We start from the raw sequence: 25,440 nt of genomic DNA, 5'->3' as shown, positions 1-25,440 counted from the left end.
AAAAGCCTGTGAACATTATTTGCAATGTGAGGTGTGATTGTGAGTGAATGGAATGATGTTCATGAGAAATCAATAAATCCTGTCAGGCAGGTTTTTATCTTGTGTTATCAAACATTACCATGACTTGTGTGTTCATCAAATTCAAACCAAAAGGTGAATTCCTTTAGGGCCGAGTCCACTGCCATTCTGTACAGAACTGTATTTTCCACAGAAAACCCACCTACATTGCATAGAATAAACAAGGAAATGTACCCATAAATGAACCGTATATATTCTGAGCCCCACACAAAATTAAAACAAAAAAAGAGCCCCAAAATGCACCATGTACAGTGTGTTTACCAGTCAGCAAAATAAATTAATATATTCAATCCTTCATATGCTAGCAGAATATCTTTTGAATCATGTTGAAAGAGACATTCCAGTTCAGATGATTGCACAGTATACCAAACAGCACCTAAGATCAAGTAGGTCACACAGGTCAACACAGTATGTGTTTGTGGATTTTTGCACAATTGTAGTATTACAGTACAATTTTTGGGAGAATATGTATCAAGAAATCCATTGTGTCCACACAGTTTGTCATTTCTTTGCAGGTATGGCAGATTTTTAGCCTCATCAGAAAGACAAGTATGTAGATATCCATGTCCTGACAGATGTCACACGAGTGTACACCCCTGGAAAACCAATTCGCCCACATCCATGTCCCCAGCTGGTCACTCCAGCAATAAACCACTGGCCAGAGTACTGACGACAAGTCAGTGGCCCTCCAGAATCTCCCTGGGTGATGGAAAAAGGAAGATCAACAGTGCTGTTATTTCATTAGAAAATAAAATAACTTCAATCCTCCGCTGTATAAAGGAGAACAAACAAATTGATTAAGGAGGGGTGAGAAAGAGAGATAGTGGAAAAAGGCAGCAGATACTGAGAGAATGCCACTTTGCTACAGAGATGCCAGGTGCTATGACCGAGACAGGAAGGCATGTGGGTTTCCTTACATAAGCAGATTACAGAGGGGAGAGGGGGTGAAGGGCGGGCTCTGTGTTTAGGAAAGAAAGTCTACTCTCTCTCCTATCTGATATGCATCATGGAAGGAAGTACTGCAGTGTTCCTGAACAAGCAGCACTTGGTTTTCTCCATCTTTACCCCATAATTACCACATAACATCTTACTGCTCAAATTCTAAGACTGTACCCCTCAGATGTCCAGCGCATTTCTAGGCTAAGAAAAAGGCATTTGTGTCAAGAAGTGACCCTACTGTACAGCATCTTACCAAACAGGTGTCCCGGCCTCCCTCCATGTAACCAGCACACATCATGTTAGGAGTCAGGGCATCTCTGTACGGCCGCTGGCAGTCTGCCTGGTCAATGATTTTCACTGCAGCGTTCTGTAGCAGGTTGGTCAGTGAACCTGTGGAAAAGAATAATAACTACATCAGCGTATTCTGCATTTTTGTAAAGTTTCACAAATCTGTTTTCCCGAGTCTTTAGGGTCATAACAATCTGGAAGCTTTTATTCCCCTGGTGTTTTCTTGCTTTTACCCACATCTTCAAATGAAACACTCCATTTGTCCAATATATTGTTACCTGATTATACTAATATTGAAATGTGCAGTGCTTTCTGGGTATGTGTCTGATATCAATGTCTACTTCACTCACCTCCTTCCTTCATGGACCCCCAGCCTGCGATGTAGCACTCTGCATTCTTCAGAAAGTGGTGCACCGGTGAGGGGAGACAGACACGCTGGATAGTGTTAGACATGGGGGCTGGGAGTGCCAGCTCTAGCAGAGCGACGTCCTGGTCCATGTTAGTACCATTGAAAGCCGGGTGGATGATAACCCTGTGGATGGGGATGATCAGGGCTCCCACCCCAGTGCGCAGCACAGATCCCAGGCTCACAGCCCAGTTAATGGGGCTAGGATCACTGCATACGAGAGTTATGAAAGTAGACAGTATTTTTCCAGACTCCACTTTGTTTTTGTTTTTTTTTATGTAAATATATATTATTGTGTGGGGTTTAGTTTGAAATAAACTTTTACTAGCTGATGCCATACAAAAAAGCATAATTTGATGGGTGATCAATATGATGTTTTTTATGTGCTGCTGTGCTAAATAGGTTTGTGTGATATTCATTATACTGTATGTGTACCTTTTGAAATCTAGTAAATACAAATTACCCTTTGAAGCAGTGTGCTGCTGTGAGTAACCATTTCCTATCAATGAGTGTGGCACCACAGCGATGAAGACTCCGGTACTGGAGACTACCAATCCAAGGCCACTCTCCCCTGCGAGCTGTTACTCCACCCACTATTCTGTGGCTGCCCAATATAGGACGAACGCCACAGTCTGAAATAAAAACACACCTCAGAGGTGCATCTTTTAAATTTAGGGTATATCGTTCTTTATGCATATTACCTTACCACAGTGGCTTTCATCTGCCTGGTTGGGGCAGTCAGGGACACTGTCACACTCTGGGTTGACCTTGCTGATGCAGGAGGTGGCGCTACACTGGAAGTTTTCATTGCATTTCAAGACTGACAAACATAATGAAGAGAAGAGCATAGGTATTAATCTAGAAAAGAAAAGAATGATCAATAAAATCAGGTTAAACAATAAGAACTAGATAAAATGGATGAGACAATGACCAATAAAATACTTGAGGGAATAAACCATTAAAATGTAAGTGCAATAACACAGATGCATAAACAATGGCTGTAACACACTCTAATCAAAAGCCAGATTAAAAAGGTAGGTTTTGAGTTTAAAAACATCCAGACTTTCAGCTGCTCTCAGATCTTCAGGGAAACTGTTCCAACAGTTCACAGCATAAACCTAAAAGCTCACCAAAGGTTTTTGTCCTGCCTTTTGAACCAACTAAATGACTCAAAGTGCCGGATGATCAGAGAGACAGTCCTGCTTACACTGGAAACATGTCTGACAAGCATGCTGGGTCAACACTGGATGCACTTGAACAATATTTCTGAGATGATAAAGGGCAGATTTGATGCAAAACCCACTTGAACCTTAAAAACTAATTCTGAATCAACAATGACATCAAGGTCTCTGGCCTGTTGGCCTGGGGTCAGTCAGTCCTAATAGGAAATGCAATTTTTGTGGCCAGTTTCTCTCTCCAAACCTTTGAACCTAGAACTAAAATTCCAGTTTTATCCTGATTGTGCTGTAAAAGGTTTTGTGAAATCCAGATACTGACAGAAACTGCATCTAATCTAGTCTCTTATTGTCATCAGGAGACATGTCCACACAAAACTGAGTATCATCAACAATAGCTATGGAAAGAGATGGCGTGTCTCCTGAAGATACCACCGAGGGGTAAAACACTATATGACATTACCAGATAGTGATGGTGCAGACATGGCTGTGGTCTGGGGTACTGCTGAATCACTAAAGTTCCTTTCTGTCACAGTAGCTGGCACTGTGGGAGCATACTGGAGGTAATCATGGACCAAGCTGGGATCTGTGTGGCTTACAATCCAGTTGGACAGAGCGGTGATCCGGGTATAAACCCCAGGCTTGTTGAGCTGGGCACAGCCCATACCCCAGCTCACTACACCAGCCAGAAAGAACCTTCCCGGTGCTCCCTCACACACCAGGGGCCCTCCAGAGTCACCCTGCAGGAAAAACATAATATGACCCCAGCACAGTCTCATGTTAACCTTGTGTCATTTTGGGGATGGGATTGGCATTAACACACAGTTTCAGCACTACTTATAGTTTCGAGATAGACAAAGAAGATAAATCCCATCAGTGTACTGTGTGTAGGGACTCTGCCCCAAGACAAGAACGTACTGTAGGAAAAAGCAAGTTGATAGCTCATGCTATTGTAGCTGCCTTATGAGAACTGTTTTCTTACAGTTGCAGAAAGAACACTGACCTGACAGGAGTCCACCCTGCCCTGCAGGAAGCCAGCACACATCATATTCTGAGTAATAGCACCCCTGTACACAGACGTGTTATTGCACTCCTTGGTGTTGATGACCTTCACCACTGCCTTCTGCAGTGCAGATGGCAGGACAACTGAATGACAGTATAGCACAAGACAACTGAATCACTCATCATTCTCACTGATCATATTTCAACATGCAGCCCTGCTGCACAACCAAAGAAAGTTAAGATTTTTATAAAGCATTGTTTCGTTATTCTTTTTAAAGGACAAATTCTAATCTTTTTTAGAATGTAAGAATGTACTGTAAATCTAGAATAATTTCAGTACACATGTAGCTGACTGATATAATGCTGATGTGAAACTAGGTTGTCATTTTATCCACATTAGTTATATGTGGCTCAGAATTATCTTAAGGGAAATTTTTGTCATACCCGAGATACAGTAGCAATATATTGATGTCATGGCATTGAAGGAAGCAAACAATGGGATGGTAACTCTCTCTCTGTATGACTCAGGCCTGTCACTTAATTCCTTTTCACTCTAATAAATCCTCATCTGATATTGTTTTGAAGTGCACTCCTGCAGAGAGACTCACTGCTAAACTCGTTTAATGCACCCCACCCCGATACCACACAGCTCTGGCCCGGAGCGAAGACGTGAGATGAAGAGGGCAAGCAGACGGGCTGGATGTAAGAGCTGAAAGTGAGAGGGGTCTCCAGCTCGAGTAGAGATACATCATAGTCATTGGTTGTGGGGTTGTAGTCTGGATTCACAATCACTGACTTGATTTTAATCAGCTTAGACACCGACTCCGCACCGCTAATCAGTCTGGCCCCTACCAGGGCCATCCACTCTCCAGGGTTATTCTGCCTAATAACAGAAAAGACCGAGATGACAAGTTCTGAAATAAACTATAGACATGAAAATTACTTTATAGCATAGTATTAAAAACTGATTTACACAAAATGTGTCCCTTTGTTTCCAAATGCTTCTGTAGAAAGTGTAGTTATGTCTCTGATTGTGAAGTCTATAACTTGGAAATGATAATTGCTGCTTACCCCTGAAAGCAGTGTGCTGCACTGACCAACCACTGTTTGTTGAGAATGGAGGCTCCACAGGTGTGGTGTCCATGAAGCCTCAGACTGACCTGCCATGGCAGCTCGCCTTGTTGAGCATTCTCACCACCCACAATACGACTCCCCATGGCAGGACGTGTACCGCAGGCTGAAGGGGAGAGGAGGAGGATGTAGTCGAGACAGGTGTTGTATTCTAGTAACCTTAAATTTTGACCTGTCAGCGCTGGTATATTCTGCTACAGTTTGCTGTTGTTTTTTTTTTACCAATAGCAAATGAAAAAGAAAATCAAATAATGAGGCTTAAAAAGACAACAGTAAAAGTTATAATTTCACCACAGCGAGCTTCATCAGATCCGTCTGCACAGTCAGCAATGAAGTCACACTCTGGATTTATTTTGGTGACGCATTCCCCATTGTCACAAGTGAAAGTGTTATTAGGACACCTGGCTGGAGAGGCCAGATGACAGAAAAAAGGTAAGATGCACATAAGAGAAAAGAGTATGATATGAGAAAGTGCAGAGTAATTAGAGTAATCTTTTGAAAGCCATTTATGGTTGCTGTCGCAAACTAACATTCATTCATTCATTCATTCATTCAAAACTAACAGTTATGTCCAAACCTAGTTATTTTGTTTTGCTCAGAAAACAGATGAATTAAATGTTTCACAGGGTTTTCACAGGACAGCAATGATAATAAATAAGCAAAAGGAGTCACAGAAAATTACATTTAGCACATTTGTTTGCAGCTAGTAAGTAATCTCAAACTATTTACCCTAATAAAAAGACAACCCACTTCAAAGCTGACTCACCCATTCTCTCATCTCCAATAGTATAAAATGACTTCCCACTCGCTCCTAGGAACAAGAAAGCAAAGCATTAGATCCCGTGAGTACTGTTGAGACAATACACAGCTGTGGCCCAATTTTGTCATCTCCACACATCCACAGGTCAGCCCACAGCTGATGAGAGGACAGTTGTACTACCCAGTAAGACGATGGTATTGATCTCTCCAAACTGTGGCACCTCTATTGGTTCCTCGTGCAGTGCTGCCCTGAGCCCTGTTCTCAGCAAGTCCTGAACAAAGCTGTCTGAAAACTGTTGGGCCTTAGACATACGGAAGACCAGTCTGAATGTTGCCATCACGTCACCATTAATGTTACTGGGAATACAGAAAAAACAGGTAATTTTGTTTGTTTAGGTGATTTATACTGAGATTAAATTCTCCAGTTCACTTCAGTTTTCACTTACCCATAGCCAACAATATGACAGCCATCATAGTGAGATGACATTGATGAGGCTTCAAATACATCTTTAATCTGTAAGAAGGTGAAAATGAACAGTTTAGTACATTTTAAGTGAAATATTGACTTCTCATCATGTTGACAGTCGGCGCTAACCTTAAACGTTAAAACCGAAGACAGTACTATGAAGAAACCAGAGCGCCTATCCTTCAAAACAGGATCATACTTGAGACCTTTCAGTTCCACTGTCTCCATGAAATAATGCTCCTCCGGCACCAGGTATGCTGGAAACAACAGAGAAGAAATATTTAATACTTGAAGATGACACAATGATGACAAGTTTCATAGAGCTTAGTGAACCAGACATTTCTGTGTTGCCGACTCACCAACCAGAAGACCCACCAACACTCCTACAAAGAGGAAGAAGAAGAGCAAAGCTAGGAGGCTGCACCTGTAGCAGGAAGGTGAAGGAGACCGCAGACCTCCTTGTTCTCCATCCTTCTTTGCTTCCATGTTGGATTCACAACACTGACTTCATAAGTCACATTCCACTATCTCCAGTGTCATCATGTCCAACAGACCTGGTAAGAATACAATTATTTTGTAAATAAAAAACTCAAATATGCCCTGAAGGGACTCCTCTGTTACTGTTCAAAGACATTCAAAGACAAAGTGCAATGCAATAACACTATCTATTACTGTATGCAACTCATTTTTATTCCAGAGCCCCAGAGACTTATGTGTTTTTATGGATTTTAAATTATATTTTTTTATTTATTACTATGATGCACCCATTGGGGCAGTGCTCCTAATTTTGTTGTTGGCTAAGCTTGCAATGACAATAAAGTCTTTCTGATTTTGAATGAAGTGCACTGGGTATGACCCTTAGACATACTGGGTATGAATCTTAGACTGAGATGTTAGGGATGGTGGCCCATAGTATAACCATACAGTAGGCAAGACTGGACAATGTGATTGAACTCAGTTTCATAAGTATTTTTATGGTATTCATATTTGGTATAGTATAATATGGGCTGTTCATTCAAAATCACGTTACATGGCTCTGCATCACGTAAAAACTGTTCAAATTTGTAAACCAAATTTTTAAATTAGTAATTTTGTCATGTTACTAAGTAGTTTGGAAACATGAATCTGAACAACTTGCTACAAACGATAAAATGCGTCATATAATCTAAAAATCGATAAATAGTCAGCGCTGGGGAGTAGTGAACTACACGTACTGTAGTTCAACTAGAAGCTTAACAGTATCTTGCTGGTAGTTCAGCTCTGCATAGTGATTCAAGTACTTTATAAAAAAAATTAAAAACATTTTTTGTGTAGTTAATGTACCTACTGTACACTACAAACATTTTTTTTTTATCATGCAGCATGTGAGTGGCCTTTAAGCGCTGGCACACCGATGGTCGAACAAGAACTTTCAGAGGTTTCAAAGTCGGTTCCCCAACACTGGTAATAGACTACTATATACTGTAAAATAGGCCCATCTCTTATAATAGGCTGGGCCTTTACTCTATGACAATCCACACACAATTTTGTTATTCATGTAAACAATAATGGTATGAAGTTTCTTAAATTAAAGAACGATGTCTCAATTCTATGATCAAAACAGTGGTATTGTAGCCAACTACAGATGATGCTTAAAAAGTAAGTCTAATTTGCAAATCACAAATAAGAAAATAACATATGCATCTCAGAAAAGGCTTATAAACGTTCAAAGGCTACTTAAAAACAACAAGCAGCGGTTTTGTTAAGGAGAGATGACTTGGCTGAGATTGTTGAGTGTGTGCGTAAAGGACACCAGGGTGGCCATGTTGCTTGGCAATAACAAATTAGATGTGGAAAAATGCCACAGTAAAAACAAGAACACCTTGATTGTATTCTACAGGCTCATAAGATAAAAAAGGAATCGATGGATTCGTTGAGGATATTCACTGCACCAGCAAATTACGCACGGTGGCTCCACTCTAAACAATACAGGTTTTATGTTCTGAAGTAAACTCACTCACCTCTTCCTTCTCCCATCCCTCTGAACACTGACATTCATAATATTCTGTAGTTCACATTGCATGACTTGGCGCACACGAGATAAGATACAAGGATGAATGAAGACAATGCACAGGGACCGGGGGGGTCTGCTATTTGTTCCGCCTGCCAAGGGGCGTGCCGCGTCCGCCCCGCTGGAAACTTACCTTCGCAGTTCACGTTAGAAAACCGATTCGGCTGCAGAAATCCCCAGTGGATCCCCCACCCATCGGTCTTGATCCCCTTGGTTACACCTCGATGTACACAGGGGTTTCTGCTGTCATCTCAAATCTCTCATGATCCCCAGGTAAATAATAACTATCCCCCACTTCTTTACGCAATGCACAGCAAAGTGGGAGTCGGAAAAATAGGACATAGAAATCTACAATGCTCTTCAGCGGAGCTCACTATTCCCTCTGGCTGCTGCCTGTCTCCACTGACACAGTAACTGAGCAGCAGAGGAGGGGCCAAGACTCCTGGAATTCTTCTCTTCATCTTTGACTGAGAGTCAGGCTCACAACACCTGGCAAACCATTAGGGACCTTTAAGCAGTACTGCAGCTTCTCTAACCACTGCAGGTGTCTTAACCATAACTTCACTGACCCACTCCATTCAATGTGACTGTGTGAGGCTAGATAAACTGCATCTTAAGCTTTTTAAATTCACAGTTCTGCAATGCAATATTCTGCACTTTATACACACACATTTGCTGAACACTTGCTAACAAATTATTGTATGTGAAACTGTAAAACACTACACATTTAATAGTAACATCTCATTCTAAATTACTCTGATCTCAGTTTAACAAAAACACATTTCCATTCTAGCTGTCTAAAGCAGCAGTGCACATCCACCCCTGTAAACAAAGTTTGTTCACTTACATTATTCCCCCACCCTGCTTAAAGAACTCCCAACTCAAACCAGTAAATACTACAAATGTCTCTTTGTCAGGGTGCAGACAGGCTTCAGTGACTTATCTTCACACACACAGCACAAACTCCCTTTATACCTTTAAGCGCTTTTAAAGATCACAATCAAATACTTCTGTTACTGTCCATGAGCTGAAGCTAGTACAGTGTTCTGACCACTGCTCACATGGACCAGCACAGCTAATTACAACCAGTAGGTGGATGAGAGGTCCATAAATCTGAAGCACTTGGCTGTTATAAAAAAAAAAAAAGATATCTTTTATTTGTTTATGTGATTGTCCAGGCCCTGCATATGTAAATTAAAGGAAGTAAGCTTTTACTGGCCAACCTAGGTAGCAATGACAGTGAGCTGTAGAGGAACATATGACTAAACTGTACAAAATACAAGTAGTCAGTGGACTAACAGCTGGGCTGTTTGACTCGAGACTTAAGCTGAGCCATGCAGAAAACAGCAGCTCAGTGCAGCACCTCCTGAATCACATTTAGTTTTCTAATTTGACCATCTATTTCTTCATCATTACATCCTAAATGTAAGTGAACAAAACTTACAAGACCCAACATACATTTTTATTTTATTATCAAAAACAACAAAGAATAGTAAAAAGTTGACTTATTCTGGCTAAAAAGAAAACTGTACTGTTAACGCTTCCCAAACTTGTGGGCTCTTTGCAACTCAAATCTTTGCTAATCAGCACTCCACAGACAGAAACAAAAGTGAAGTGCTGGTAACTGTCCTTTTGTTCATCAACTTTTGATTTTTAACAACAGAAATGTGCTATGTTGTATTCCTTATTACTGTTGTGGTTAAAACAAATAACAAAAACGTCACAAAAATATTCAAGCATGTGCACAGTTGTGTGTGTCTGTAACTCGGCAGGCGACAGACTGCATTAGCCATCCTGCTGCTGTATGAATGGGTTTGGTATAGCCTCCATGCCATCCTGAGGACAGATGAGCACTACGGATGTTCCTCTGCAGACCACCAGTCCCAGTTGTCTTGTGTCTTCTGTCAGCTTCAGCTGGTCATCTGGATCTAGATACACAAGGGTTACAGAAACACAAGAGTTAAAGTTGGAAGTGTAACATGATTTCAGTAGGTCACTCTGATTCAAAGCAAACCAATTTGTATCAGCCACTATAGTAAGGGTGAACGAAGTAGAGGTACATATACTAATCAATGTGTTGACTGCTATACAGTATGTTTGAGATTCACAAAGGAAACAAACCATTCTGCTTGTGTTTTTAACCCTGAGGACTACTACAACAGAGACGTGAACTTTTAATCATAAACAAATAAAGATCTAATTTGCTATCAGTGTTCCCTTGCATAGGACTCTGAAATAATCGATTAGGTGATTGACAGAAAAATAATCTCCAACTGTTTTAATATTTCATCATCTGCTTCAGTCATTTTCAAGAAAAAAATAGCTAGCTAAATAAATAGCGAGAAGACGTCCTACTTTTCTCTCTCATATTACATTATAGACAAAACAGAGTATTTAAACATTTGTTTGAACAAAACAACTCATTTGACCAGGCCATGTTTGGCTCTGCAAGGCGGTCACAGGAAATTTTAAACATTTCATATAATAAACAATTTAAAAAAATGTCAGAGTTGTCAATGGTGAAAAGCACTTATTTGCAGTCCTACTTACAAATCAGCAAATGTATAGCACATACTAATTTATGACAACTCTCTCCCGAATATGGTGCAAATATTAGGCCTATTGACCACAGACTATATACTATGATAAAATCTCAACGTGTGTGTTTTTGGTTAAAAATGTATAGATGCCTTGTAAACTACAGTTTCTCAAAGCTGAGACATATCTCCAGATTGGTGCTTTCATTTTGCTGGGTTACTTGCACAACAGAACACGTTTTCGTTATTGTGATATTCACAATTACTTTGCCAGTGAAAGTGTTTCTTTTCGATGCACAACCAGCCCAGTCCGGAGCTTAACTTGGTCCAGTTATTCGCATCAGCTTGACTCCTATATATTTCACACCGACCAGAGGGAGTGTTTTATTAGCTTACCACGCATGTACTCGATTGTCCCGTCCAACACCAGGTTCAACAGAGGATCAAACCCTTTGAGAACACCGCTGGCTGAGAGGGAAACACAGAGCGTTGCATTAGTCAGGGTCAATTTAGTGCCTTCGAGTGCCCAAACGTTACTAAGTTAACTAGCTGTCTCCACTAGTTATAATGATTAGCATTAGTATATTATCATGAATCATCCACCTACCCTCTCGTCCTCCTTGAAACTTCACACGAATTGGCTTGTCGATGTATTTTGACAAGTCGAAGATGCTCTCCTTTTTCTTCTTATCTTTATCCTACGCATGGCAAACAACAATTGTTTTAGATGTTACAGGCCGCAAACAAACAATCTGAGGTTAGCTTCTCTTGGCTAGCCAAGTTGAAAAACGCCAAATATTATATTGGAATGGCTGCTCTACATCTCAGGTCATGCTCAGAATAAACCATTGCAGTCCAAAAATACACACGAGAATTTTAATGAGTACAAAGGTAAAAAGATATTTGAATATAAGCGAAAACCTTACGAACTCACCGCCATGTTAGCTGTGACACGGAAGTTAAACTGTGACCTCAGCAATGCTCCACCAATCAAATCGTTGAGCGCACTGCCTGACGTCATTAGATTGTTGTGTAGTTGACTTAGCGATTACTTTAGTACCCTGGATCCTTTACTAGATATATGCTAAATGTTGGCTATGAATATTCAGTTATTTACTGTATGCTTTATAGTTGATGCATGTTGTTTTCTGTTCAGTCAATGCTTTAAATAAAGATATAAAAAAATACATATTAATTTGGTAACTAGTAAAAATGACCAGAGTTTAATAATATAACACTTAGTGTTAAATAAAAGATACTAATATGCTTATAGGATCATTCACATTTGTTTTTCAAGTTGACCTCCTTTCCACTGTTGTATTCAGCCAGCAGTCAGTCAGGGGGATAGTCTATTAATACCACCAGTTGGTGTTTTGTTAACCAGAACGAGGATCGCCTATGCAGAGGACGGCTGGCGTGGCTGTTTGTTGTGACATGGCCTGTCAAGCAAACACTGAGCTGCAACCTCAAAGCGTCAGATCGAAAGTTCTTTCTGAGCAGAAAAACAGACCGGAGGAGGATGAATCTGTTACACACATGAAAGACTCTAAGCCTGATGTAATTCCTGATGCTATTCTACGAGTAGAAGGAGAGAGTTTTTATGTCAACCGACAACACATGGCCCTCCAGAGCCCCTATTTCAGGGCTCTGTTCTTTGGCTGTGGTGTAGAGAGCAACAAAAGGAAAGTTGAGATCAAAGGTGTGGGCCTACAGCATTTCAGGGTCTTGATGGAATACAGCAGGACATCCAGTCTAGCTTTGAACAGAGAAAATGTCCTGGGGATCCTTGAGACTGCAAACTTCCTCCAGCTTGAGAGAGCCAGGTTGTTGTGCTGCAAGTTCTTAGAGCGTGAGCTGCACCTCAGTAACTGTCTGGGAATGATGGCTTATGCCTGGCAGCTTGGCTGCGCTCAGCTCTATGCTGCAGCACGACAGGTGGTGCTCACACACTTCCCTGCTATCTCTGCTGAACAGGACTTCCTGTCCCTGTCTAAGGAAACCATAGCAGACATTCTTGCCAGTGATGATCTGGCTATCCACAAGGATGATCTGGCTCTAGAGGCCATCTTACGCTGGGTAGTGTTTGACCCCAAACGAGAAGAACACTTTCTGGAGCTTGTTGCGCTGGTGAGGCCTGAGTCACTCTCTTTACCCTTCATCACTGACCTTTTGACCGGAATGAAAAGCTCTGACTCGAGAGCCAGGCTCATCTGCATGCTCAATGAACATTTCCCAGTATCTTGGTCAATGGGTAGGTCAATAAGGAGGGCCAGGGCTAGAGAGACCCTTTTTGTCCTGGGCGGTCCTCATGATCAAGAGCAACAGGCACTGTATCAGTTCCACCCGCTCAATGGAACATGGCAGAGCTGTGCACCTCTGCAGAGGAGGAACCTCACACAATACTCAGTGGCTGCATTAGGTAATGTCTGGATAATGAAAACAATGATGTCATAATTATGGAGATGAGGATAGTAAGCAAAAAGATGATGAGTGAGGGGCTGAATCTGTATTTACTGTCTACGTACAGTGTGTAATAATCATTAGTCACCTGTTTGTATTTTTACATTAAAAGGGAAGTAACAAAATATAACACAATGGGTATTGAACTTGTCATGTTGTTTTAAACATTATATTTTGTTATTGTTTAGGAGACTGTGTGGTTGTGACAGGTGGCTACTTTCGGGATGTGCTCTGGTTCAGTGTCGACTGGGTCAGGATATATGAATGTGGGAACCAACGCTGGCTAGATGGGCCGTCCCTACAGAAGTCCAGGCACAGCCACTGTTCTATTGGGCTGGACTCAGTGCTGTATGTCCTGGGTGGCAGTATGGACGAAGGTCTAGTGGCTGATGTAGAGAGGCTGGTCCTGGGGTCAGAAGAGGGTTGGGAGGGCATCAGCCCCATGGTTAAGGCTGTAGAGAGGGCAGCCACTGCTGCTCTAGGGTCATGTGTCTATGTTGCATGTGGCCTGGATGAAAATGGTGATGTGTTTGGTGGAATTCAGAGGTATGTGGTGAAGGCCGAACAGTGGGATGTGGTCTCCTGTTCTCCATTTCCACGGTGAGTGAATTTTCAAAAACATACTAATCATGTCTGTTTTTTAATTCATATATTGTGGTTCTAAAACAGCTTCTCCTTTCAGCCTTAATTGGAGGAATAATAGTGTGAAAACAAAACAGGAAAGTACATTTGAACCTTTTCGTAGGTATGACTTGATTGCCACAGAGCTCAACGGTGCCCTCTACCTATTTGGAGGCAAAGCCCTGCGTTTCGACGTGGACACAGATGAGTGGACCGTGCTGGAGGAGGAATGTCTGGACAGGAAGTTCTTCTGTGGCTGCACCACAGTCAGTGGTCAAATATACCTGGTCAGTGAGAGGAAGAGTAACAAAGCATTCCCAAACATGATACTGCTGGACCCTTACATAGACACTTGCATTGAGGTAGATGATGCCATACCTTGTCCTGTGCCCCTCAGAGGGTGTGTCACCATGAGAATGTTCACATGATGCAGTGTGTTGTAATAAAATGCATTAATACCTAACACTATTTGTGGTTTTGAACAATGCAAGTGTCATTCTTTCCTGAAATAGAGCATTTTGCATATAGATTTTTATGTGAAGTGAATTTCTGGGTGAAATAAAATCAAAAGTGCACAGCTTGAGTTGAAGCTTTTTTATGGGTTGAATGAACACCTTCAAGATGAATAAAATCTTGTACTTCAAAAAAAGACAGCAATGTTAATATATTCAACATATAAACATAATTAGATTCAGTAAATGGAGACAGCAGCTACACAAAGAGTTGCCCTTACTACCTATGAAAATGTAGCAATTTTGTATTATACTGTACAATCACAAACCTACAATGACACACCTGGAGCCAAACAGTAATACAGACAGTACATGGCTTTAACTGTGTTCTAGTATGTAGCATAAATACATGTAAAGTGCCTCTTGATCCCAGTAAAGTACAAGAGCCTAGTTTATTCATATCCAGTCTGATTTTATAAGAATCATCAAATCTTTACATTTCAATAAGACTTTCTTCATCTGAGTCTTAAAGTACTTGACCTTTGTATTATCTAAAACACCTCACATTTCGCTAACACCTAGCTGTGTGTGTACTTTTCATGGCTCACCCAATGTGCTGCCTGCCTCAGTAAAAAACATTAGAACAAGTCGCAGTAAGGTCTGGCCAGTGCGTTTGTGCATTAAACGTTGTCCTACCAGCACACAGAACCTAATGTCAAGTGCATGTCATAAAATAGTGAAAATAGCAACAGCAGCAAAGGCACCTAACTAAAGTCCAGTAGTGCAAGCCTCAAAATCAAAATCTTAATGAAAAACCATGCTGCTTGTCACAATGCTATTCGGTGTATATATACACACACACACACACACACGCGGTTTAAGTCCATATTTTTTAAAAGCGCTGTTTTTTTAAATAAAGCATCACTTTATCTGAAATGTGACTCTAAATTGCTCCCAGGAGTGGTTGTGTCTCTAGGCACAGGGGCTTCATGTCAGTGACTTCTGTGCCAGTCCCAAGCCCGGATAAATAAAGAGGGTTGTGTCAGGAAGGGCATCCGGCATAAAACAGTGCCACATTACTCATGCGAAGTGGATTCACTGTGGCGGCCCCTAACAGGAGCAACCGAAAGTAGTAATAGTAGTAGTAGTAATAGTCTATCTGAAATGTCTTCTCCACAAGGATGTTCGTCTTTGCCCACAAGGGGGCGCCATATATCTTACAGAGAAGTGATTTAAAACATAGATCAAAGCCTATCACCAAAAAATATAACCTTATCAATCCTAAGGAACTTCTTTAGTGTCCTTTTCATATATTCTGCCACAGATTACAACACACAAAAATACCAATTGATTAGATGGTTTGTAAAAAAATAGTCTATAAAGTGGTTTGTCAACAAATTAACTACAGATACTTGTTTAGTAGACTATATACGACCAACTTTACAGGGTATATGGATACAAACATAGAGGAGTGAATTACTTTACCTCTGTTTGAAACACATTATAATACATATACATAAACAGTCTGTTTTTTTAAATAAAATTATTTAGTTTTTCTTGTTGTCAAAAACAGGTAAATGCATTGTAGCACACTTTATGGCATATACAAATAAGCTATTATAATACAACAAAAAGAAACAGCATAAATCTGTAAAAACAACACATATGATCAGGTGCTTGAATTTTCATAGTCTCCTTGTCTTATTGTTACAATATGCAGTAGTATATATGTAGTAGTATAAGTGACAGTAATGTTAGCGATTCTCCCTAAAATCACACTGAACGTGCACATTTACAGTCATATGTGTTTCTTTGCCCTCGTTTTTGAAAACAAGATGGATACACAATTACCTTAATCTGAAACCATCAATGGACGCTGCTGGATGTGCACAGCCCTTATGTATGCATCAATAAATAAACAACAATTTTTCCGGAGAGGCTTGGTAGATGACAAAGGGGTCTGCCCCATTATCTCGCTTTGGGCAGTCTGCTGTTTATATTCCTGTGGTTGGCCAGGTTGTTCAGGACACAGTTGTTAGCCAGTGATCCCAGTTTGGAGTTAATTGTACCCTTCCTTTGCTCCCAGCTTGACTCATCCCCTTCTTCCTCAGGCTCCTCCTCTTCCACCTCACTCTCCTCATCACTGCGTTCATCACGCTCAACCTAAGGACAGATGAAAAACATTTTTGATACTTTTTATAACCCACAATCCATTATGTCGCTGATGTAATGATGCACTCGTCTCACCTTGCCCAGGAACATAAACTTGTAGATCATGCGCAAAATGAGATAAGCCCAGAAGATGTGCAGGGCTTGCAGCACTAACAGCAGGGCATTGAAGAAATAATAACCAAAAAAGGTTGGGAAGAATTCTCTAGCCAATATCAAGGTTGTGTGAATCACTCTGTAAAATAAACACAACAAAACACATCAGTTTTGACTCAGTCCGGTGTTAATTCAATACTCAAAACCACAGAAGTTCTGTTTCTCAACTAGCAAAATCAGCCCTTTGCCTGCACCTTAAAACCTTCTTATCTCAGGTAAAGACCCTGAGATGTCAGGTTGGTGAGAGAGAGAAAGGAGCAAAGATGCATGATGAAATACAAGACATGCACACAGCTGGATGCCTCTGAACAACAAAGCAGGTCCTTGACAGTTTGAACAAAACATTGGTAGCAGAGACAACAAAAGCAAATTTCAAACCATGACAGTGGATGAAGCAATACAAAAAAAATGAGCGAATTTCAACTCATTATTGTTGCTATTGCCAAAACCCACTTACAAACATAATGACTGCTGTATAAAAAAACCCCAAGTTTGATATGACTTTAATGGCTCATGTGTTTGTTGCTAGGAAATTGCAACATCTTGTAACAAAATCATCTGAATCTTGATTTTGATGCTGGTACAGATATCAGTGGTAATTTAAAAAACATAATCATAACATAAGCAAACCTCTAAATAAGGACACATCAAATTGAGATTGAGAGACAAACTGAGTGGCACATTTCCCAGTTCACAGTTGACAAATCAACTCGTCAGCATTCTCTGATGGAAAAACTGTGTTTTAAAGTTACCTCAAACCTACTCTGACGTTTCTAGATTGTAATTTCTTCATACATATCAGCCAGCATATATACATTGATACTAACATGTCTGCAAAATACTGAATGAAGCTAATACAGTGTCTTACCTGCTAGGAAACACCACTAGCCTTGTGACCAGGAAGACCAGAGAAAAGATGATGAACAGTGTGTCACACATCCTCGCCCAGCCAGCATAGTGAAACATCTTGGCAGACTTTTACAAGCAAAAGGATGATCAAAGTCCTCATTAGTTATTAGTAATTGTAAAAACCCTCTTAGTAAACAGCTTACATCTATTACCCTCAGTTCTCTTTACAAATAACGACTGATGCTGTTTCTAGAGCAGTGTACGCTGTGTGGCCAACACAAGCTTCAGTGTTTTGCTTAGAGAAAATGTGGCAGATTCCAGTGGATATCACAGAAATCTAATAGACAACTTTTAGCTGCATTAGAATCTCCCTGTCTGCTCACAGTACCTAGCCTGAAATTTCAATCCATTTTGATTTGTAGTGACATAAGCAATATCAGTGGCATTCACTCCACTAAGTGTTTAATGGCAGAATGGAAATGAATACACAAGAATAAACAAGAATACATTAAACACAGCCTACAGATTAACCAATGCCAGTTTAGAGATGAATGAATTTAGGTAGTTGTATTCAGAATAGATGTTCAAAGGCCAGAATATGCTTAGTATATATTAGAGTTATTAAGTTTCCCTATTTCTAATCCACCACACAGCCACACTGAGTGATTGACTGAGTGTGACACATTATAGTCCTTTTATGGCTTTCAGCATCAGAGACTAGATGGCACCCATGCCTGAGGTCATAAGACCAGCTCTACATAGTTTCTCAGCTCTGATAATCTTGATCTTATCAGTGAAATGTGACACTCAGGAAAAACAGCCCCACAAAACCAAAGACAATGAACCTATTTTCTTGTTGAGGGATTAGCAGGTAAGAGTTTTACAGCCATAAAGGGCCTTTTTATTTTTATTTTTTTTTTTACCATACTCCATAATGCTTTTCCTTTTACTGCTCAGTTACAGCAATACTGGACACAGGTGTATAATGTGTTAGGGTGTAAGGATAGGGAAACTTATGTAATAAATACATAATTGCTGTATTCAAGTCACCTTCCCTATGATCTTTGCACAACATTTTTTGACAATTTAATGTAAAGTATGGCACATGGGTAGACAACATTTTCTTCTTCCCTTTATTCCAGCTTTAAAAGTGCACAATCACAAGTGTGAAATTTACAGCCTTACTGTTCCTCTCCAATCATACAGATCACAGCGGCATGAGGGAAATGCAAATTGGACCAAAGGCAGCTTGGTTAAAGTCTGCAAATACTATTCAGGGAAATACAATTTAGTATTGTTGCACTGAATGTGGTGTTTTACCTCCAGAAAGAAGTCAGAAGAGTCATGCACCAGCAACACCAGTGTGCCGATCCTCACGTAGTTGGCACAGTAGGAGAAACCGATGAGGAATATGGTGGTGATGTGATGAATTACCTGCTCCTTGAAGTCCTGGAATACACACATGAACACAAAACAAAGACCACATAGCATTAGAGTCATGTACAGGAGCATAACCATAACTTCAGCGGCAAGATTTTAAATCATTTCTTTACAAAACAGAAACATGTAAGAGATGAATTACAGTGATTAATTATTGTTACTTATGTATATATAAAAAAGTTTAGCGATACAGCAAAGTTCAAGTGAGTAGTTTAAAACATATTTAAAACTTTGTTGTTCCTAGCATAAATAAACGTTTCTAAAACAAAATTTGGTACAAAATGTAGACAGTGCAAAAAGGGAAAAAAGTGAATGAGTGATGACATTTTGTGGTTCAAATGTCATGCACTATCTGAAAAGTAACAGAATGTTAGCGGGGGTGGGGCACATTCTTGGAAATCACACTCACTTTTCGCTTGACATCCACAGAGACACACAGAAGGAGCGACAGATAGAAGCCCATTTCCAAGATGTAATACCAGTAATGAGCCTCGGCCACGGGCTAAAGAATGGGAGTAAGAGAGAAACAAGAAGTCAGAATTTACATAGTGGTTTACACAGTGCTATGTGGCCTAAACAGAAGCCTGCTTATCTACGTAGCCCCGAGGAGGAAGGGCTGGGGAGGGGGATGCTGTGGAGGTAATGAGACCCCCAAAAGAAACCCTTTGTCCTTAAACTATCCACACTGATTCCTTCACCTGTCTAGATGGTTTGTATGTGTGTGTGTGAAAAAGTGGTGAAGCCTAGCAAGCATTCAGCGTTTCCAAAGTCATACAAGAGCTCTTTAATGTTCCCATATAAATCACATGTAAACTAAACTGTCAGCTTGTTCTTATTCAAAGGAAGCGGTGGTCTGAAAACACCTCTTGTAGAGCACGCATTGCTCAAAGTCTGCAGCAAAACAATAAAAGGAAGTTGACCGAAGTCTGTAACTCCTAAAAACACATCCTTTCTCTGTCAGAGGCCACAAGAAAAAAACAAAACAAAAACAAAGCAGTATTGCCTGCAGGAGCTGAAATCAGTCAAACTGCAGATAGAGAGCTCTGCAGCTTTGCATTTCTAGTGCTTTGGACATGACCCAGCAAGAAAAGACTGAGTTTCCTGAAAGAAAGCCAACTGGCAGGCATACCTAACTGGTCCACACAGCGGAGATACTGGCTTTTCATATTCAGAGTGGGAAAAAAAGTCTAGAAACAAAAATGCATTCAAGCCAACACTGGTATAAAGGAAGTAAAGGAATGGAGATGAAAGTAGTGGGTTTGTGGAGTGTAGTGACCCATTTGTGTGTTTTAGGGTTTTAAGGTAGTTTTTGTACTTGTTGACCTTATTCTGTTTTATTAATCTATTTTATTTTGCATTGAGATTTTCCATGTAATTTCACTATATTCTGTACAATGACAATAAGGGCTATCTATCAGTCTATCTGTCTACAAAGTCTGCTACAGTTTGGCCAAATTCCACTATATAGACTAAAGACTTTCTTTTTGTTGGGCCACTGTGAGCCATTCGTTTTTCCAAATCACTTTTTTTTAGTTGATGTACTATAGACAAGGTTCAATTTCATATTAGGGCTCTTTATAGAGTAACAGTTATTTTTACCACAAATAAATATGTCATTTCATTCTCAGTTTCTTGGAAAGCTCTATTAATGATGAATTATTTGGTTTCCCAATTGACAGAAAACTGTGAAAATGTCTATTATAAGTTCAAAGAGCCAACAATATCATATAAAACTAAGAAAAAGAGCAAAACCTTCCATGTGAGAATCTGGAAGAAGCAAATATTTCCCATTTTCTCTTGATCCACCGATGATCACAGTCAGTCAGTCAGTATTTTGTATAATCTAACCCAGTTCTGCTATAGATAAAACAAAACATGAAGCTTCCTGCTTACCTGTCTGGGATATCCCCTCCAACACTCTCTGTGATCCCACAACCACGGAGTCTGGAAGATTAAGGAATCAGTAATCCACAAGTGTTCACATGAATATTATTTTAACTATATCATAAGCAAACAGAGGGAAATTAGATAAAAGGCTATGACACACATGCTGTATGTATTAAATTAAACCCATAACACACATCCAACAATAGATCCAGCAGCCTTTAACTGATTTTTTTTGTACATTGCATAAATTGATTGTAAGTGCAATTCATGACAATGACATAATTATCTGTTGAAAGAAAAGAAACCAACCAACAGACTTACATTAATTAAAGTGCCAAGCCCTGCAGTGAAGGCTACGAGGTAGACGACAAACCGCCAGCTGCACAGGAAAAAACAAACACCATCATTTTTTAAGAAGCAACAGTGTAAATTAAGTTGACAAATCATCAGGGACATATTGAAGACACTGTCAAAAACATAGAAATGTCATATGGCCATACAAATGTCAGTTCAGGAGACGTTTATACACATGGACATTAAAATGTTCATTGTGAAATGTATAAGTGTGTCGATGGATCCGCCAACAAGAATTTATTTTTTAAAGTACTCTGGACCAGGCACCAGTGGCAAACTAAGCAGCAGCTTGAGTGGTGGCCACTCTGCGAAACACTCACCAGGCCTCACAGAACTTTTTGGTATTGTTGGGTCGATCCTGGTTCCTTCTGTGTCTGAACCAGGTCTGGATTTTTCTCTGTGAGAGTCCACACTGCATCCCCAAGCTCACCACCTCACTCTGAGCACACACAAACACAGATACATTCAGAGTCAGACTGAATTCTGGACTGTTTTGTCATGCATTCAGTTCATACAGCCCCATTGCTTCTGTAAAGTATTTTAATACAGTGCACATCAATCTTGCTGTGTGAGATGCAATATATCAGGTCTTACTGATCTCCCTGACATGTGTGTTACTGCCTCATTACATGCAGATCATACAAGCTGCATATTTTACCTGTCAACACGGAGGATTCCTACAACACAGACTACTTGTTCTGTGCAGATGATTCTGTAACAAGACATGTTTGTCTGATGCCCCCTGCTCTCTCACTCTGCACCCTGACACTTTACACAGGGATGTTTTACTGTTAATAGGGTCCTTGTATTGAATGAAACTTAATTACAAGAGTGTGTAATTCTGACTTAGGGCAAAGCAACAACATATATCATTTCATTTAGTGACAATGGCTATGTGTAGCAATCCATTTGTGTTGTATTACAGGATTAAATTGGGTCCAACTAATTGCGCAGTATTTTCTCCTGACCGTCATGCAGACACCTACATCTTGCAAATAAAGGTCAGGCTACTTTGTCTGCTTCCTCATGTGTTTGTTGCTTAACATTCAAACTGCGCAACAACAGCACAAGACAGGTGCTACTGGTTTAGGCCATAGAGAAACAGAAAATTTGGAAATGAATCAAGGGCCAGTGCACACAGACAAACATGGAGGTATGCACATGAATGCATGAAAGTACACACATGCCTTCACATACGCAAGCACACAACACAGAAGAGTTTTCATGGACTTGCGTATTTTTCTTTGATTTGTCAAGTCCTGTCTTGTGCTGACAGGATCATCTGTGTCACAATCAGGGGTGGAGAACCTCCATGTTAACCTTGCTGTGACTTGTTTGCACCTGTTCTTGTTAAAGCAAAAACTAAACCAAAGAACTGCTTGCAATTACATAGCAATTACACTGTTTTCCGGGCTATTTAGATATGCAGAGGTTAACAAGCAAACAGCTGCTGAAACAGCTGAAGGATGAGAAGAAATGGCTGAAGTTCTTTGTTGAATAATCTGAAGGATGAGATGCAATAAATGCAAGTCTTTAAAGAGCTGAACATTTTGATACCTGAATGGTATTTCTAGGTGAAAGTATGTGGAAGGAGTTAGATGTAAAAAAAAATGGATGGAAGATGCCATAATAATAATAATAATAATAATAAAGAACAGGAAAACATAGTGTGGATGCTGAAAAGCATCCACACTATGAGTAGTTCCACAAAGAACAAGGTCAGTAAAAGATGAGAATGATAACTGGTGAGAAGAGACAGCCTGCTGATATTTATGTAGGTCGAGAGGATGTACCACCTCACACAATAGTGTGAGAACTCCTAAGACATAACAAATAAAATAAATTATGTGTGTAATTGTTGATTGTTGTGTAAGCTTTTAACAAATGACTTTGAGCTAGTGTGACTCATGTGAATTAGGCAAAGCTCTCTGGTGGACTTCTTTTCTTACAACAGTTCTTTGTGCCAAGACAGTAGAAGGCAGATCCAGGTACAGCCGCAGTCATGTGAATGCACTGCGTTCTGCAGCCATGATGCAAATGCACTCAACACACTAACAACACAGATATTTTCACATTTATTTTTTCAGTTAATACATTTCATTTGCAAATGTAGGCACACTTCCACATGCCTGTGTTATCAGATCATTTTGTCCTTTTCTTTTTTATCTTCTGTGTTCCTGACTCTTACGAAAGAGTTAGGTATTATGGGTGGGAGGTTCATGGTGAGAACGGCAGCATACATACTTTTATTTATGGCTCTTGCGTTTGTGGTTTAGGCTGTCTGTCTGTAGCTAAATGTGGGGAAAAAGAGCCACATAGCTCTGTTTGTAAACCTTATTGCTGTGTGTATAATGTCATATTTCTATATTTTTATGAACACAGAATAAGAGGACACATCTAAAGAATTTTGGGTGATCAAACTAAAGCTGTGAAAATGAGAGAATGAAAATGGGATTTGGAGATAACTATTTAGACACCAACATATATGGAAGGCAGAAAGAAATACAAACTTGTGACGGCTGCCGACTGTTTTGTTTGTAGAAAGTCTCCAGCCTTGGGATAGAAGCAGCTCGAATCCGAACCTGATCCTTCACACCTAAATGTCTGCTTAATGGGGCAGCAATGACCCTGAGAGGACAGAGAACAAGGGAGAAAACAAAACTAAAATGGCTTTTCTACATGAACCAATTATAACTACAGAGGGATTAACAACAACAACCGCTGTCCAGTGTAATCCAACCAGAATAGAGCACAGACTAATGAGAACTAGATAGCTCTTTATGTTCCTCCTGACAGCTTGTAGCGCCTGTTGTACCCGGTACTTTTTACCATACTGACTCTAAGAGACGAGACAGTCCAAGTAACTACAAAACAGTGCTGATTTATTCCATGAACACAGGTAAAAATTAACATTACACGCTCAGGTATCTTGCACCTCCATCCTGCACGCAGGCAGATGTAAGATGAAAGACCCTGAACCCACCAGGCCTATACATTATATCCCTTCGGTTGGGCTAGCCCCATACTACACAGAAACGTCAACCGAGACCGAGACATCTCTGTTACCAGCTTTGCAGCTGGCCATAGCAGTAGTCAAAACATGAAGCAAATCAATGTGTGTGTGTCTGTTGATTAAGTGGTGTGTAACTAAAAACATTCTCACAGACTTCTAGTACATGTCGTGACTTAAACATAAGAACATATTATGGCTAAGGCTACAGTTATACACGTCATAATAATAATATTAAACACCCTGTCTGCTGATAGTCATCAACTCTTCTCTCTAGTTATCCTTGACCAGATGTACCCTGTAGAAACTCATAAGCATGACTAAGCATTTAACAGTCTAACTAGACATCCTATCTCCACTAAACATTTCTAATACATAAAGTATCTAGCCAATTTCTATCTGACTAAAAATACCTAACATGCTGCACCCATGAGCACACTGTCACTAGCTGAGACATTTGAGCTCATGTAAACAGAGACATAAAGACAGACATGGCAACGAAGAAGAAAAGGGGCAATTTTACATCTATATACACCAGAGAGATGTTTTGATAAATGTGTGTGTGCACATGTGTAACTCTATCTCAGAGATAATCATCCTGAAGTGGGCAGGGAGGGAGAGATCAGAGAGAATAAAAAGGTCAGGACACATGGTCTCTGGTTACAGAGCAGCATATGCTGTTATCCACTTCACTCTGACTGCTACTAATACATCTAATGGTACTAACACTAGTAAAATATCTGATGAAGGCACAGATAAGGCTTTAAGCCAAAGAGCAGAGCTAGCCTCACACCTGGACCGTACCAACCAAGCTCCAGTGGCTGATAAAGTGGATAATATAGTGGCTGATAAAGGAAAGCATGCAAAAACCAGCCCATCCATTTGTCCATCGTGTGTCTGTACATCATGTCTCCCTCATTTTTAATTCCTCTTCGTGCTACGAGCAGAACTACAGTAGTTAAATGTACAGGCAAGCTGACTGTGAAGATGCCTATAATATTAGAATGTTTGACTTAACCTTCTTTTCCTACATCAGCTTTAAAGACACTGCTGCCTTCACTGATGTGTCACAGTTAATGTCCTTATTTTTCTCAAACACACACACATACATCACATTTATTAGAAGGCTGGATCCAGTCTCTCTGGGAGCAGAATGGCTTTTGTGCAACTACTGACGATGCCTGCCTCCCACTATAAGAGTGATCTACACC

General features: G+C 40.2%; 4 protein-coding genes across 6 annotated transcripts in view; 1 reads left to right on the top strand and 3 right to left on the bottom strand.

Moving 5' to 3' along the window:
- Positions 1–6: 6 nt before the first annotated feature.
- On the bottom strand, positions 7–8,329 carry tmprss9 (transmembrane serine protease 9). The gene is made up of 16 exons (XM_020612942.1): positions 8,245–8,329; positions 6,604–6,798; positions 6,374–6,501; positions 6,225–6,292; positions 5,960–6,135; positions 5,786–5,830; positions 5,311–5,424; positions 4,960–5,125; positions 4,497–4,771; positions 3,890–4,032; positions 3,350–3,626; positions 2,418–2,531; positions 2,175–2,343; positions 1,656–1,921; positions 1,271–1,407; positions 7–777 (listed from the first exon to the last, which is right to left on the bottom strand). The coding sequence occupies exons 2-16, from the start codon at positions 6,728–6,730 to the stop codon at positions 616–618; spliced, it is 2,367 nt and encodes a 788-aa protein (XP_020468598.1). The 5' UTR covers positions 6,731–6,798; positions 8,245–8,329; the 3' UTR covers positions 7–615.
- A 1,420-nt stretch (positions 8,330–9,749) lies between these two features.
- On the bottom strand, positions 9,750–11,864 carry lsm7 (LSM7 homolog, U6 small nuclear RNA and mRNA degradation associated). Its single transcript, XM_020613035.1, has 4 exons — positions 11,766–11,864; positions 11,439–11,529; positions 11,228–11,299; positions 9,750–10,222 (listed from the first exon to the last, which is right to left on the bottom strand). Exons 1-4 carry the CDS (start codon positions 11,850–11,852, stop codon positions 10,080–10,082), a joined length of 393 nt encoding a protein of 130 aa, XP_020468691.1. The 5' UTR covers positions 11,853–11,864; the 3' UTR covers positions 9,750–10,079.
- Positions 11,865–12,367: 503 nt separating this feature from the next.
- On the top strand, positions 12,368–14,340 carry LOC109967435 (kelch-like protein 12). The gene is made up of 3 exons (XM_020612993.1): positions 12,368–13,082; positions 13,480–13,891; positions 14,037–14,340. The coding sequence occupies exons 1-3, from the start codon at positions 12,368–12,370 to the stop codon at positions 14,338–14,340; spliced, it is 1,431 nt and encodes a 476-aa protein (XP_020468649.1).
- A 157-nt stretch (positions 14,341–14,497) lies between these two features.
- The window catches only part of LOC109967486 (ceramide synthase 2-like), a 12,527-nt gene continuing 1,584 nt past the window's right edge, over positions 14,498–25,440 (bottom strand). For all 3 annotated transcript variants that reach the window (XM_020613089.1, XM_020613090.1, XM_020613088.1), the window contains exons 3-11: positions 23,730–23,847; positions 21,540–21,658; positions 21,187–21,244; positions 20,872–20,922; positions 19,388–19,480; positions 18,859–18,987; positions 17,558–17,664; positions 16,612–16,768; positions 14,498–16,527 (exon numbers count right to left, since the gene is read on the bottom strand). In XM_020613089.1, coding sequence (XP_020468745.1) covers positions 16,333–16,527; positions 16,612–16,768; positions 17,558–17,664; positions 18,859–18,987; positions 19,388–19,480; positions 20,872–20,922; positions 21,187–21,244; positions 21,540–21,658; positions 23,730–23,847 — 1,027 coding nt within the window. In that variant the 3' untranslated portion in view covers positions 14,498–16,332. The remainder of the gene's footprint in view (positions 16,528–16,611; positions 16,769–17,557; positions 17,665–18,858; positions 18,988–19,387; positions 19,481–20,871; positions 20,923–21,186; positions 21,245–21,539; positions 21,659–23,729; positions 23,848–25,440) is intronic.

Source organism: Monopterus albus, unplaced genomic scaffold (assembly GCF_001952655.1).
Source record: "Monopterus albus unplaced genomic scaffold, M_albus_1.0 scaffold129.1, whole genome shotgun sequence".
NCBI lineage: Eukaryota > Metazoa > Chordata > Actinopteri > Synbranchiformes > Synbranchidae > Monopterus > Monopterus albus.
Note: the sequence above shows the minus strand (reverse complement) of the source record. Positions and strands in the feature narration are given on the sequence as shown.